A 14,984-nucleotide genomic window follows, 5' to 3' on the forward strand; every position below is an offset into this window, starting at 1 on the left:
AAATGTGTGTCAAAAATAAAAAGTACTAAACAGTCATCGGGTAAGACATTGAGAACATATTGTACGTGCTTACTCAGTGTACTTGCTTGAAACATTCCAATGTAAATAAGTATGGAATAATATGGAACCTTTTACTCGCCTTTTCTTGTACGCATTGGTTGAGTACCTTGTGCAAACATGTTCAGAATTGTTGCTATGCCTTTATTTAAAATTGTAAATCTACTACCTCCCAAACTCCAAAAAAGATGAACACAAATAATATAAGCCTGAGTTATAGAGTAAAGTAAAGTTGTCTTTTTGGGACGTTTGTATATATTCCAGTTTGTTCATTTCTTTCTACCAAAAAAACGACAAAAAAACTTTTATAAACAATGTATAATTTTAAATTGTTAAAACGTGACATTAGAAACACCACTGGGGGAAATCTTTATCAGTCCGAGTACTACATTTTAAAACATTTATTTGTTGCCTAATTAAGTATGGAATTGCCTTGCAACAAAGGTCAGAGAATCACATGTTGAAGCGCTAAGCTAGGACGTGCTAGCGATTTTCAACAGTTTTTTTGCCACATCCAGAATCTGTATTCAAACCTCAAAATAGCCTGTTGGCATTTTAGGAAGATATTTTTATCTCCCATTAGATTTTCCCATTTGTCAGTCTAGGCAGTGGAACCGTTGTCCCTTAGTCGGGCAAAGAATTACATCGCACTGGTCCAAGCCCTTCCTTATTCTACTGGACGACTAGACAACCCAACATACTAGCATCAAGCTAAACCACTTAGTGACATGAACAACACATACAGGCGAGGTACATAACGCCTGAATGTCAGTAACTAAGGACAAAACAACAGATCCTTAACTACGTTTTAGTTCAGCAATCTGCGCAAGTCTGTGGAAGGGACGAGAATGTTGGTTCTTTCCCGACACAATCTGCAGTATCAGATTGCGACGTTGATTGGGGTCCTTCACAGTAAAAATGTGTATTTACACAAGTGCAATACACACAGGACAGTGGAAGTTTTAAGTGGTCGGGAAGAGAAGCATGGGGAACTGCCATAGATCAGAAACTGGGCCAAATTCTTTTTGGCAAAACTGGTGCTCAGGTTTGAGTTCTGTGTGTGTGTAGGTGTAGGTGTAGGTGTGTGTGTGTGTGTGTGTGTGTGAGAGAGAGAGCAACATAACAATATCTACACACTTTGTTGTTCTCCAGGTTACACTGTTTAAGGACTCAGTGACTCTATCTCTGTCTTTTGTGATGCCATCTTCATGTCTTGGTAGAATTTAATGTTAGATCATTCAAAAAGAAAATGGTAAAAAAGGTACAAAAGATTTTATTAAAAATTCAAGCTTTGTGATGTATCACTTGTGTACCTATGGATCCAAAAAAAATTGGAGTTAAGATCTTGGGATCTGTGTTAAGAGAAGTATGATTTCCTTCTTTTTTTTTGATATGTCAAAGTCCCTACAGCAAGAAATAGCATCTTAAATCAACAATGAGGAGTTTTGGAAAAAGGAACTCCTGTACTTTTCAGACGCATAAGAGCGTATGGGATTCTTTGTGTACTTGCAGAAAACAAAGTAAATGTGAGTAAGGAAGAAAGGTGCACTACATTGATTATGGTAATGTACTAAGCAATCGTTTTGTTTGTTGATCTTTAATCCAAGTAAGAGAAGCTTGCTTGACGTTAATTGTTCTGTAATTTGCCATCTTTTCCCCATAGATCTAATTCGTTGACAGCGGGTATAGAAATGCATTAAAATGGGACAGACATGGGCAGATGAAGGGCCTACACTCTTCACAGGGTCTTTCCAGTTATCTTGCTGTTCTCCATCTACAACAGAGACGTTTCTTTTTTAAATCAGGGGGGGGCGACCAAAACGTGTGTCCCCACAACAATATCGATTCCTACCGCCACACGAAGATGTGAACGGTCTTTGAAAACCCAATGGCAGAGACCACCCACGTGAAACAGACCATGCCCATATTCAGTTTGTTGATTCTTTTATCCTGTGCTTAATCATAGAGGGAGAGAGAGCGAGAGAGAGGGGGAGAGAGAGAGGGAGAGAGAGAGAGAGAGCGATACACTGATTTAAACAGCACAGAACGGTAGTACCACCGACCACGCCGTCTTGGACCTGCGCTACAGAGAAAACTACTTCCGTTGCTCAAAGTGAGCAACAAACCACACGGCTACTTAACATGTAGTTAGTCTGCTTTCCTGTTAACATTGAACGGTGTCCGGCGACCAAGACACACCCAAGAGAACGTCCCGGATGAATCAGCGTCGGCCGTACACCAACGTCCCGAGGAATAGGGAGCGGAGTCCCTGGTAGTCCGCGGGGGGCAGCCCTACTTCACGCTGAGTAGCAGCCCCCCCATGGGTGGAGGGATGGAGGGCGTGGCTTCAGGGATGGGGGGGGGGTATATTCATTGAATTTGCTAGAGTAGGAGTGGGTTGTGTCGGGGGAGTGGCTCTAGTAGTCATTTTACTTTTTTCGAGGGCAGGGTGGGAAGACGGGGGACAGCTGGACGGGGCCGGGGGGGGGATCGGCCGCTCCGTGTTCCCCGGTACGGGCTCTCCTCTCTGGGTCAACGGTTACCAGTTCATCATGGAGCTCCGGTTCAGGGTCATGAAGAAGACCTGGCTGCTGCCGCCGGACCGGACCGAAGCGAAGAACACCTGCGGACGACATCGCCACACGCTGATGAAGAGGAGGGCATGCCGACGGTCAAAGACGATTAAAAGTACCGCGTGAGTACAAAACGCACACAGTGGTCCGTTACAGATTTTCGTTTTCTTATTTTAGATCATTTGAGTAAAAGCGTGTCTGTCTCGTTTTGTTTGGGGATGAGTTAGGCCTGGGCAATAAAACAATAAATTATCGTATTGTGATAGACTTTTGATCAATATCAATATAAAACATGTTCAATATATATCGATAAGAGACTGGACCACCGAATCTAGCAGCTGGGTTTGTTACACAAACACGGTTCCATACTTATTTACAGTATTTTAGTGTTTTTCATTATTGCATCGACATTGGAGTATTTATCAATGAAGAACAGTGGAAGGTCATATTAAGTGTTGAACAGAAGTGTTTAAATCCAGCATGGTAATTCCTAGTCTTTTTAGGTCATTAAAATGATCAATAGTTATCGATATCGATCAATATGATCAAGTTATATTGTGATATGTCTTTCAGCCATATTGCCCAGGCCTGGGATGAGTGTGGTGCCTTCAGCCTCTAGGACCTGGTCCATCCCGGTCCTCCACACCTTAGAGCGATGATATCACGCCACCAGGTGTGATCAGCCATTACAAGCCGTTTGAAAATCTGCCTTTTCCAGTGTTTTAGTGACATCACAAGTGGAAGTGTCCACGTAGATGTATACTCCATAGATCTGTCCCACCAGCCTACCCAGTGGACTGTGGCAAATGTTGCTCATCTATCCGTCGTACCATCTGGTGGACACTCACACTTGTGATGAGTCACAGCACCTGGTGGCAATAATATATCACCCCCTTTAGCTGTGTGGCATCCAGGAGTGTGATACCTCACTCCTAGCTGCTCCTGAATGGAGCCTGCACCTCAATGCACTCGCTGCCAGTGTCTGCTTAACAGTAAGAGGAGAAGAGGAGAGTGTGAGGGAGACAGAAACACGCTCCAGACTCACTTTGTCGTTCCTCTCCGACAGGAACTTTAGCCGCTGAGCCCGCTTGTGCATGAACACGCCGTCCAGGTGTCCCGTCTCCACGGAGCGGATCTCAATGGCCTTCTCTCCCCAGCCCATGATCTGGTTGGAGTGGATGTAGGCTGTGACGCACACACACACACACACACACACACACACACACACACACACACACACACACACACACACACACACACACACACACACACACACACACGCAAACGCACACACACACGCAAACGCACACGCACGCACGCAAACGCACACACGCACACGCACAGAGGAGGGATTTGCACAGGAGAGAGATCAGTAGCATAGTGACACCGGAGCCAATCACATCACGGGCCACGCCCCCCACGCCTCCTTTGGCCACGCCTCTGGGAGGGGATCATTGCAGCAGTTTCTAAACTACCAATGAAGTCCCATCGTGGTTTACACAGGGTCGTCAGGGCCGACCAATTGAGCGTCAACGTCAATAACATCCAATGGTGGGGCTTTGAGAAGTGTCTCGCCTGTGATACAACTGTTTTTACAATATAGTATATAACATAGGCGGGAAAAATGATCTTCATCAGTTCTGTTCTTTGATGGACTGCTCGGGGACGTACGCTGAGGCACCCTGCCTTCAGTGGACGCTTGACATTTACAGAATTGTCCGCTCATGCGTTCTTCCTGGCGCTGCCTTTGTAAGGTCCTATTTAAAGCCAGACTCGGCAGGGCTGACTCATTTAAGTGGAGGATGTGTAGCCCATGTGACCTGTGGAGGGGGGAGACTATCTGCTGGACTCGCTGCCCTCGGACGGCTCGTTTCGAGAGATTCCCTCGGGACGAAATGAAATGTACGCCACGGTGCTGAATGACATGACTGGGTCCTGACCTGTCTGGACGGAAAGAGTTTCTATGTAGACAAGTATATCTGGAACGGGGGGGGTTGGGATGTGAAAGGCTTGTAAAAAAAAACTTCTAAAAAGTTCTAATAGGGGGTCGGTGTTCATGTCCCTCGCAAAAAAAGAGATTAAAAAGAGAGACATGAACAGAGAGGTGAACAAACACAACGAACGTCTTTAGGACCAGGAGGGGGCGTGGGCACACACACTCAGGCACATTTCCCCACCCTGTGGTTTGGCTGAGGTTGAGTATTTATTTCCTGTGTTCCTCTAGTAACCATGGCATTGCTACGGTAACAACACTGGAACTACAACCACAGCAGTGGAGGTGACTGCGTGGGAAAGTCTTCCATACGGAGACTTCAACTAAAGTCCCGGCCGGAATATGTTCCCATTTTTGCCATCTCAAACCGTTGTGTCTCATGCAAGTCTTTCATCCATTTCTGGTTTTGTGTGGTGAGTTCTGTTCTGTCAGACGAGGGAACAGACCCCCTCGGCAGCGGGGACGGAGCTCTGAGTTACAGACGGTACGTGTGGCATTTCACACTAAACACTGACAACGCTAACATCAACGGCAATGGTTCAGGATTATCCTGCTGGAACGCAACACCATACACACAACACAACACAACACAACACCATACACACCACACAACACCATACACACAACACAACACCATACACACACCACAACACAACACAACACCATACACAACACAACACAACACCATACACACAACACAACACCATACACACAACACAACACCATACACACACCACAACACAACACAACACCATACACAACACAACACAACACCATACACACAACACAACACCATACACACAACACAACACAACACCATACACACAACACAACACCATACACACATCACAACACCATACACACAACACAACACAACACAACACCATACACACACCACAACACAACACAACACCATACACAACACAACACAACACCATACACACAACACAACACCATACACACAACACAATACACAACACAACACAACACCATACACAACACAACACAACACCATACACACAACACAACACAACACAACACCACACAACAACACAACACAACACACAACACAACACCATACACACAACACAACACAACACGACACGACACGACACACAACATGACACACAACACGACACGACACACAACACAACAACAACACACAACAGTAAGCGAAAGAGAAACTGCGAGCAGGTGGAGGCTTGTCTAAGGAACCGGCGACCTACTGACCCCTCTGGAGGTCAGAGGTCAAAGGTCAAAGTGAGGCATGTTTGTGTGTGCGGTGTGTGTGTGTGTGTGTGTGTGTGTGTGTGTGCGTGCGCAGCGGGCGGGGGGGGGGGGGGGGGGGCGTACCGACGGAGGTGGGCATCTCGCCCCACTGCAGCACCACGTCCTTGGTGATGCGGCCGTAGGTGTTGACGTAGACGCCCTCGTCCTCGTAGCACAGCAGCATCTCCATGCCGTCCGTCTTGGGCAGCACCACGATGGCGTGGGGGGTCACCTGGCTCTGGATCTGTGGGGGGGAGGGGGGGGGGTGCACAGGAGGGAGCTGTTTGCCAGGAGCTTTGGGGGGCGAGGGGGGGGGCGGCCGGGGGAAGGGGGTGGGGAGGAGGAGGCCATGTCTACCAAGACCGGAGGGGGTGGGTCATACAGGACTCTCTCTCCCTCTCTCTCTCACACACCCTGTCTCTCTGCCTCCCTCTCCCTCCCTCTTTCTCTCTCTCTCTATCTATCTCTCTCTCTCATCCTCTCTCTCTGCCTCCCTCTCTCTCTCTCTCTCTCTGCCTCTATCTCCCCCTCTCTCCCTCTCTCACTCTCTCTCTCTCCCTGTCTCTCTGTCCCCCCCCCCCCCCGTTACATGAGGAGAGAAACTGCATCAACAACAGTGTCCCCCACACACATCCCATCACACGTCTCCATGGCAACAGGGCTGATGATGATGATGGTGGTGATGATGATGATTGGCCCACACTCTCCCGCCACCAGAGGAGACAGACAGAGAGCCGTGAGGCCGTTGCCGAGGTAACCGCCTCGGGGTCTCCCCGTCTGACTTCACCCATTCACTCACTCACTCACTCACTCACACTCCTAATCTATCTATCCACTCCACACACTTGACAATTATTAAATTCATCCATCCATTCATTAATTCATTTATTAAGTATATTTACATGCGCACCTTAGTGAGCATATAGGTTGAATAATCAGATTAAGGTCTGATTATTCAACCTATATGCTCACTAAGGTGTTTACATGACATCTAAGCCTAACCCGATAACGGTATCAGTTTACTAGTGTGTTTCATGTATTCATACTGACAGTTGATCAGTTTACTAGTGTGTTTCATGTATTCATACTGACAGTTGATCAGTTTACTAGTGTGTTTCATGTAGTCATACTGAGTGTTGATCAGTTTGCTAGTGTGTTTCATGTGTTCATACTGAGCGTTGATCAGTTAGTGTGTTTCATGTGTTCATTCGTCTCTTACGTGTGAGGGGATGTAGATGTCGTAGGGGTTGCCAGAGTCCACGTCGATGACATGGAAGCCCACGCTGGAGCCGTAGATGACCTTTAACCTCTGGCCCTCCTCCACCGTCAGGTCGACCAGCTGAGGACGGTGCTGCAGCTCAGTGAACGACTGGGAGAACGAGAGAGAGAGAGAGAGAGAGAGAGAGAGGGAGAGAGAGAGAGGGAGAGAGAGAGGGAGAGAGAGAGAGGGAGAGAGAGAGAACAAGAGAGAGAGAGAGAACGAGAGAGAGAGAGGGAGAGGGAGAGGGAGAGAGAGAGAGAGGGAGAGAGATATAGAGAGAGAGAGGGGGAGAGAGAGAGAGGGAGAGAGAGAGAACAAGAGAGAGAGAGAACGAGAGAGAGAGAGAGACGTAATTTCAATACAAAATGGAGTAAGAAAGTAATCACTTCATTAATCTCTAAAGAGGAAATTGATTCAAAGGGGAAATGTGGTTATTAATTACATATCATTGTGTGTGTGTGTGTGTGTGTGTGTGTGTGCGTGCATGCATGTGTGTGTGTGCGTCTCACCTTGAAGGCCATGAACTTGTGGTAGGGTTTGGGCGCCCAGGCGTAGATCTCCACCGCATTCTTCAGGGCGATCACCAGGAACTTGATCCTCTCGTACTTCACTGCACCACGATCACACAGAGGGGTTACTGGGGTAGGGCTACTGGGTTAGGGTTAGGGTTACTGGGGTAGGGCTACTGGGGTAGGGCTACTGGGTTAGGGTTACTGGGTTACTGAGTTAGGGTTAGGGTTACTGGGGTAGGGTTAGGGTTACTGGGTTACTGGGTTAGGGTTACTGAGTTAGGGTTAGGGTTACTGGGGTAGGGTTAGGGTTACTGGGTTACTGGGTTAGGGTTACTAGGTTACTGGGTTAGGGTTACTGGGTTAGGGTTACTGGGTTAGGGTTACTGGGGTAGGGTTACTGGGTTACTGAGTTACTGGGTTAGGGTTACTGGGGTAGGGTTACTGAGTTAGGGTTAGGGTTACTGGGTTACTGGGGTAGGGCTACTGGGGTAGGGTTACTGGGTTACTGAGTTAGGGTTAGGGTTACTGGGTTAGGGTTAGGGTTAGGGTTACTGGGTTACTGGGTTAGGGTTACTGGGGTAGGGTTACTGGGTTAGGGTTACTGGGTTAGGGTTACTGGGTTACTGGGTTACTGGGTTAGGGTTACTTGGTTACTGGGTTAGGGTTACTGGGTTAGGGTTACTGGGTTAGGGTTACTGGGTTACTGGGTTAGGGTTACTGGGGTAGGGTTAGGGTTACTGAGTTACTGGGTTAGGGTTACTGGGTTAGGGTTACTGGGGTAGGGTTACTGAGTTAGGGTTAGGGTTACTGGGTTACTGGGTTAGGGTTACTGGGGTAGGGTTACTGGGTTAGGGTTAGGGTTACTGGGTTACTGGGTTAGGGTTACTGGGTTAGGGTTACTTGGTTACTGGGTTAGGGTTACTGGGTTAGGGTTACTTGGTTACTGGGTTAGGGTTACTGGGGTAGGGTTACTGGGTTAGGGTTACTTGGTTACTGGGTTAGGGTTACTGGGTTAGGGTTACTTGGTTACTGGGTTAGGGTTACTGGGTTAGGGTTACTTGGTTACTGGGTTAGGGTTACTGGGTTAGGGTTACTGGGTTAGGGTTAGGGTTAGGGTTACTGGGTTAGGGTTACTGTGGTAGTTCTCTCTCTCTCTCTCCCCCTCCCTCTGTCATTGTGAGTCTCTCTCTCTCCCTCTGTCATTATGAGCGTCTCTCTCTCTCTCTCCCTCTGTCGTTGTGAGTGTCTCTCTCTCTCCCTCTGTCATTGTGAGTGTCTCTCTCTCTCTCACTCTCCCTCTGTCATTGTGAGTGTCTCTCTCTCTCTCTCCCTCTGTCGTTGTGAGTGTCTCTCTCTCTCTCTCTCTCTGTCATTGTGAGTGTCTCTCTCTCTCTCTCTCCCTCTGTCATTGTGAGTGTCTCTCTCTCTCTCTCTCTCTCTCTCTCTCTCTCTCCCTCTGTCGAGTGTCTCTCGCCCCGGGCGGACAGGAAGTGGGCTCCGTACCGACTTTGTAGTGCACGCAGCCCTCCAGCTCGCCCACGGTGATCCAGCCCTGCTTCTTCTCCACCTCGGGGTCGTTGTGGAGGATCCGGTTCCTCAGCCAGGACAGGTAGTACACGCGCAGCTTGTTCTTCTTACCTGAAGAAGAAGAACAAGGTACAGTACGATGAATCTCCTCATCTCTAGTAGACCGGGTAGCCCCGCCCGTTCTGCTGCCGGTTTGAGTCGGCCCTGCAGAAGGCTCTGGAGAGGAGCAACACATTTCTTTCTAGTTTCGATACGTTTTTGCGGTGAGCCAATCACCAAGCTGGCTTTTCCCCCTGGCGCGCTATTGGCCGGTTTAACACAATGACAACGGGGGAAGCGACGGCAAGCAGCCAATTGCGTACAGTTGCAATTGACTTGCGTACAGTCAATTGCGAGTCAATTTAACTCCGCCTGTTGACCACGCCTCTTGTGCTGAAGAAAATGACAGCAGCTTCCCCAGACCAACGTGCAATCTAGGATTGAGCTTGGTCTGGCAATAGCCAGGCTAGATCTCCAGGACACGAGGATATTCTCTCTTTAAATCAAACCCGACAGTGTAGAGACGTAGATGTACGCCCAGAGTGCTTACATTTATATTCACATCTCCCTTCACAGCGTTTATCAGACGCTTTTATCCAAAGCCACGTCGGTACAGTAAGGATGTTCATAGAACCAAGTGCCAAACACTAGGATAAGACGCTACATGGTGCTAAGTACTCTTCTTAAGTGCCAGGACGTACAACATACAATAAGTGCATAGATTAAGTGCCAATGCTTAACAAGTTAAAATAAAACACAACCAGAACAATAAAGGAATAGTAGAGAAAGTGCAAGTCACGGAGACATTTGAGAGGGAAGCTTAAACAAAGAAGTATACCCTGTTTCTGTGTAGCTCCTATATGCTCCTATCCATACTTTATGTTTGCCAATAAAAGGAGCCAGTGGTTCCCAACTGCTTTTGGGCCGGTGGCACGATGTTTAGGGGATTGCCGTTGTAACTTACAGTGCTCTACTTCCACCTCTGCCTGTGACATCACACGGCCCAGTGAACAGTAACCACACAGAGGGACAGAGGACCTGTCAGCTCTACCAATCATCAGGCCACAGACAGCCATCAGGGTGTCTGTGTGTACAGGAGCAGGATGATGCATATGAGATATGCATCATCAGACATCTAGAGCATGTTAGACCCCATAAACATATCAATCAACCCCAGGCTGGAGAAACCTTTGAATAAGCCAAATGAGTATAACAACAGGGTTGGCTTTGCTCAGGAGGGAGAGAGGGTTGACTTGTAACTGGAAGGTCGCTAGTTCGATCCCCGGCTCCTACTAGCTGAGTGTGGAGGTGTCCCTGAGCGAGACGCCTCACCCTGACTGCTCCTGACGAGCTGGCTGTCGCCCTGCACGGTTGACTCTGCCGTCGGTGTGTGAATGTCGTCTGCTAAATGTAAATCGAACAAATAAACGCTAACAAGGTCAAAGCAAGAGACACTGCGGACGGATACGGTAGAACGATTCACTTCTCTAAGATATGGCTTACTTGAGAATGGATATTAATGCTCAGTGGATCAGCAGCTTATTATGTTGACTCTCAAGTGCACTCCGGAGCAGACTGTGGAATGAATGACCTCACAGAACGCGATGCAGCGATAGGACGCGTCCTTCCAGGGAGAGGGAGAATAGAGCCATTGTGTTGTGGTTCAGGTTCAGAATGCTCAGCGTGATTTCCTGGTTCAGGCGCTTTTCATTCTTTGCTTGAAAGACCTTCCGGGCTCAGTTGTCGCTGCATGCTACCTTAAAGGCCGAGGTGTTTACAGCCTGAAGGTCCTGCAGATATGGAGACGTATCCCAGCACTCCATAATGAAAAGGTTTGAAGCCTCGGTACTTGGTACTCATTTGACAGACGCTTTCATCCAAAGCGACCTGAGTGAATGGCATGAATTCAAACCCACGTCCTGACAGCCCAGCTGGGAGATAGGGCCTCTTGCGCTACAGGTTTGTCGCCTGGGCTTGGGGATGGAATCCAGTACCTGCCCTAGAGTGACTTGATACCAGAGGAACTGAGATGAAACCACGCTTCCTCCTCGCCTGACAAAACGCTACAGACCCAGTGGATTGGTTCACTGCCCAAAACATGGGTCCAGTCCTTCCTGAGAAGAGCTCTGTCAGTGTCAGAGGAAGGGCGTGTCATAGGGTGGGCGTGTCATAGGGTGGGCGTGTCTTAGGGTGGGCGTGTCTTAGGGTGGGCGTGTCATAGGGTGGGCGTGTCTTAGGGTGGGCGTGTCTTAGGGTGGGCGTGTCATAGGGTGGGTGTGTCAGAGAGTGGGCGTGTCAGAGGGGGGGCGTGTCAGTGGGTGGGCGTGTCAGAGGGTGGGCGTGTCAGAGGGTGGGTGTGTCATAGGGTGGCCGTGTCAGAGAGTGGGCGTGTCAGTGGGTGGGCGTGTCAGTGGCAGGGCGTGTCAGTGGGTGGCCGTGTCAGTGGCAGGGCGTGTCAGTGGGTGGGCGTGTCAGCTGCTGGGTGCGTCAGCCCTCACCGGAGATGGTGACCAGCACGTTGAGGCCCTCCAGGACGTCCATCTGCTGGAAGCGCCGGCGGTTGATGAGGTTGTAGACCTTCCCCTGGCCGCTGCGGTCCAGCAGCATCAGACCGTTCTCCGTCCCCACCAGCAGGTTGACGCCTGCACACACGCAAACGCACGCACACGCACACACGCAAACACGCACACACACACACACACACACAAACACACGCACACGCAAACGCATACATGCAAACACGCACACACACACGCAAACACACGCACACACAAACACATACATGCAAACACGCACACACACACACACACACACACACACATGCAAACACACGCACACACAAACACATACACGCACACACACACACACACACACGTAAACACACAGACACACACACTCACACACACACATTTGCACACACACACACACACACACACACACACACACACACACACACACACACACACATACAGACAGAAACACACGCACGCACACATTAGCACGCATGCACACACATTTGAATGCATGCACACACACACACACACAAACACACACGTCTTTGAATCCACAAATCAGTGGATTGATTTTTAACCACACCCAGAGCACTGTGAGACCACTCGGCCGATACACGTGTGGCGCGTTAACGACTGAAATAACGATTATGATAATCCCGGTAACGAGGAGAGCCGTCCTCCGGGGTCAGCCTCACCCCACAGCGCGGCGCACAGGATCTCCGAGTTGAAGCGCTTCTTGTACTTGCGGATCTCGGGCGTGTCGCTGTGGGGGCGGATGTTGGTGGGGTTCACGTTGACCACCGAGATCTTTCTGGCCTCGTTTAGTCGGGCCTGCTCCTGCTCCTGCCTGAGGAGCTCGTCGGCAAACAGCGCTGCAGACAGAAGCAATCGAACGGTGACAGGATGAGCTATTTCCCTAGGAGGTGTGGGAATACACTACTCATAGTACCAGGTACTCTCATAGCAGTCTTGTACACGTCGTACTATAACTATGACTAGTTAGCCTGGGAACCGGACGAATCTGGCAACTCATGTTTCATTTGTACAAGACAGACCGACCAATCACAACAGAGCGCCATAGAAGTATTTTCACAACAAAGATAGCTGCAGCTGATGGTGATTAATTGATTCTGCTGCACAACCTGGATGGTGTGTCTTCACTAAAAGAAGAACAATCGACTGCACTAAAAGCTTCCGTTGAGATGAAAGACGTCTTCATAACGTCAGTCAGGGCTGCGTCGCCCGTTTTAAAAGTGGTTCCAGACTAATTGCAGTTTATTCCAGGCTAGAGAGTAGGAAGGTCAAATGGTGACTCTCCTGTTGAAGTCCTTCAAGAGCCTGTCAACACTAACTCTTCTGGTCGGCTCAAGTCCATGGCAAAGTCACCTTTCTATAGTATTATATAGACTCACATTCTGTGCTAGTTTAAGTTACTGATATACAGACAGACACTCCTATAGATATTGATACATCATATTGATACACCAATAAATACATAGCCATAGATACTGTACATGGACGATATAGATATAAATATATAGACATACGGACATACGGACTGGTACATATCCTTTGATATATAGAGAAATGTAGATATGAATATATAGACAGACATTTCTATAGATTCAGAGCCATACATATATGGAGAGATGTAGATATGGATACATAGACAGACATGATGGACAGATGGACAGACGTACCTGAGGCAGAGTTCTCATCGTCGTCATCGGTGGGGGAGGTTCCGTAGACCCTCGGATCGACGAATGGGGTGAAGGAAGCCTTGGAGCCACTCCCACTTACCATACCGTACTGTCAATCAAACAGAGAAAGGGGAGGGGCCTACAATCAGCCAGCTGTTGGTGTTTTTTGACGGTCGGTTGAAGGTACAGTGACCGTTTGGATTGTGACACACACATTGGACACACTGAGAACGGTCAAACCAGTGGTACTAGTGAACTGGGATCAGGATAGAGTGAGTGAGTTGTTCTGTGCTGGTCCATGTGATACAGTTGGATAAACAAGGTGAACTTTACTGATTAGCAGAGTCTTAACCATCCAGTCATGGATAATATAGTCAATGGAATCAGCCGGTGTACTCTGATTGGTTCTTGATCTAATATTCGAGATATATTCTCAATTAAATTGTATGATTTGAATCTACAGCGATATATAATAAACTGATAAAACCAACTAATGCAGTCAAAAACTCATCAAAGATGCCTCCCAAAGGAATTGAGTTTGAAGCACTAATACTAGGACATAATTCACCTTTTCTCTTTCCCCAAAGGACCAAACCAGATTGTGTTAAGTATGAATGCAGAAATGTTGACGATGTCATCGTTTTGATTCATGCGACGCTAACAGTGCAGGGAGGAAACGGGCGCGGCTCTGTCCCTCGCTGGCCCTCGCTGCCCCTCCCCCCCCGGCCCTCGGTTGCCCCCGGCCCTCGGCCCCCCCAGCCCTCAGCCCTCGGTCGCCTCCGGCCCCCGGGCTTACGGCCCCCCGGGCTTACGGCCTTTTGTGAGCTCTCCTTTCAGAGCACATCAACACCATTCCTGCAGTCGGAATTCTATTGTCTGGCATTTTGCTGATAGGTGTGGAAATAGCCATTCCTCATTGGTTAGAGTCCTGTCCAATCGGGAGCCACTAAAATGTCCGCCCGAAAAGGATGCAACAAACGGGTGAGTTGAACACAGAGGCTCAGCGTGGCCTAGCCACACGGGGCTACGTCATGTGATGCTAGGTTTTCTGCGGTGTTTTCTTGATCTGGTCCACTGATATGTACGTTTACATTCAGGGCGTTTAGCAGACTCTTTTATCCAAAGCGACTTACAGTTAGTACATTTGTCCTAAGAAGTGAAACGATATATCGCCGTCGGTGACAGTAAAGATGTTCATAGAACCAAGTGCAAGTACTGACAATCGCCAGGCCAACCCATTCCCCGTGCTAACCCATATGGGGGGTGGGATGCGGAGGGGGCGGGGCCATGTGCGGGGTGGGTGGTGCCAGGTGCGGAGGAGGCGGGGCCAGGTGCGGAGGGGGCGGGTCCAGGTGCAGAGGGGGGTGGGTCCAGGTGCGGAGGGGGGGTGGGTCCAGGTGCAGAGGGGGGTGGGTCCAGGTGCAGAGGGGGGTGGGTCCAGGTGCAGGGGGGTGGGGCCAGGTTCAGGGGGGGGGGGGGGGTGGGCAGGTGCTTATGTAGAAGACCTACGTGGGCCCCAGAGCCGTCGCCAGGGGAGACC

The 14,984-nt window shown here is 49.1% G+C and overlaps 1 protein-coding gene and 1 pseudogene across 2 annotated transcripts; both read right to left on the reverse strand.

Moving 5' to 3' along the window:
* Positions 1 to 1,446: 1,446 nt before the first annotated feature.
* Positions 1,447 to 11,867, reverse strand: LOC311355254 (traf2 and NCK-interacting protein kinase-like). Its single transcript, XM_084474993.1, has 7 exons — positions 11,730 to 11,867; positions 9,169 to 9,303; positions 7,663 to 7,763; positions 7,112 to 7,261; positions 5,977 to 6,136; positions 3,676 to 3,815; positions 1,447 to 2,680 (listed from the first exon to the last, which is right to left on the reverse strand). The coding sequence occupies exons 1-7, from the start codon at positions 11,836 to 11,838 to the stop codon at positions 2,597 to 2,599; spliced, it is 879 nt and encodes a 292-aa protein (XP_084331119.1). The 5' UTR covers positions 11,839 to 11,867; the 3' UTR covers positions 1,447 to 2,596.
* A 522-nt stretch (positions 11,868 to 12,389) lies between these two features.
* Positions 12,390 to 13,549, reverse strand: LOC311355462 (traf2 and NCK-interacting protein kinase pseudogene; annotated as a pseudogene). The gene is made up of 2 exons (XR_014684172.1): positions 13,445 to 13,549; positions 12,390 to 12,616 (listed from the first exon to the last, which is right to left on the reverse strand). The product of XR_014684172.1 is annotated as a traf2 and NCK-interacting protein kinase pseudogene (transcript).
* Positions 13,550 to 14,984: the final 1,435 nt, after the last annotated feature.

Source organism: Micromesistius poutassou (assembly GCF_964030765.1).
Source record: "Micromesistius poutassou genome assembly, chromosome: 11".
NCBI lineage: Eukaryota > Metazoa > Chordata > Actinopteri > Gadiformes > Gadidae > Micromesistius > Micromesistius poutassou.

What these genes read in the sequence shown, in the direction of transcription:
- LOC311355254 (XM_084474993.1), bottom strand. Translation starts at nt 11,838, where the DNA reads ATGCTGCTGGACCGCAGCGGCCAGGGGAAGGTCTACAACCTCATCAAC. An exon ending in CGAGATGCCCACCTCCGTCG is followed by an intron (nt 3,816 to 5,976) that starts GTACGCCCCCCC and finishes TGTGCGTCACAG; the next exon opens with CCTACATCCACTCCAACCAG. An exon ending in TGTCGGAGAGGAACGACAAA is followed by an intron (nt 2,681 to 3,675) that starts GTGAGTCTGGAG and finishes TGTCGTCCGCAG; the next exon opens with GTGTTCTTCGCTTCGGTCCG.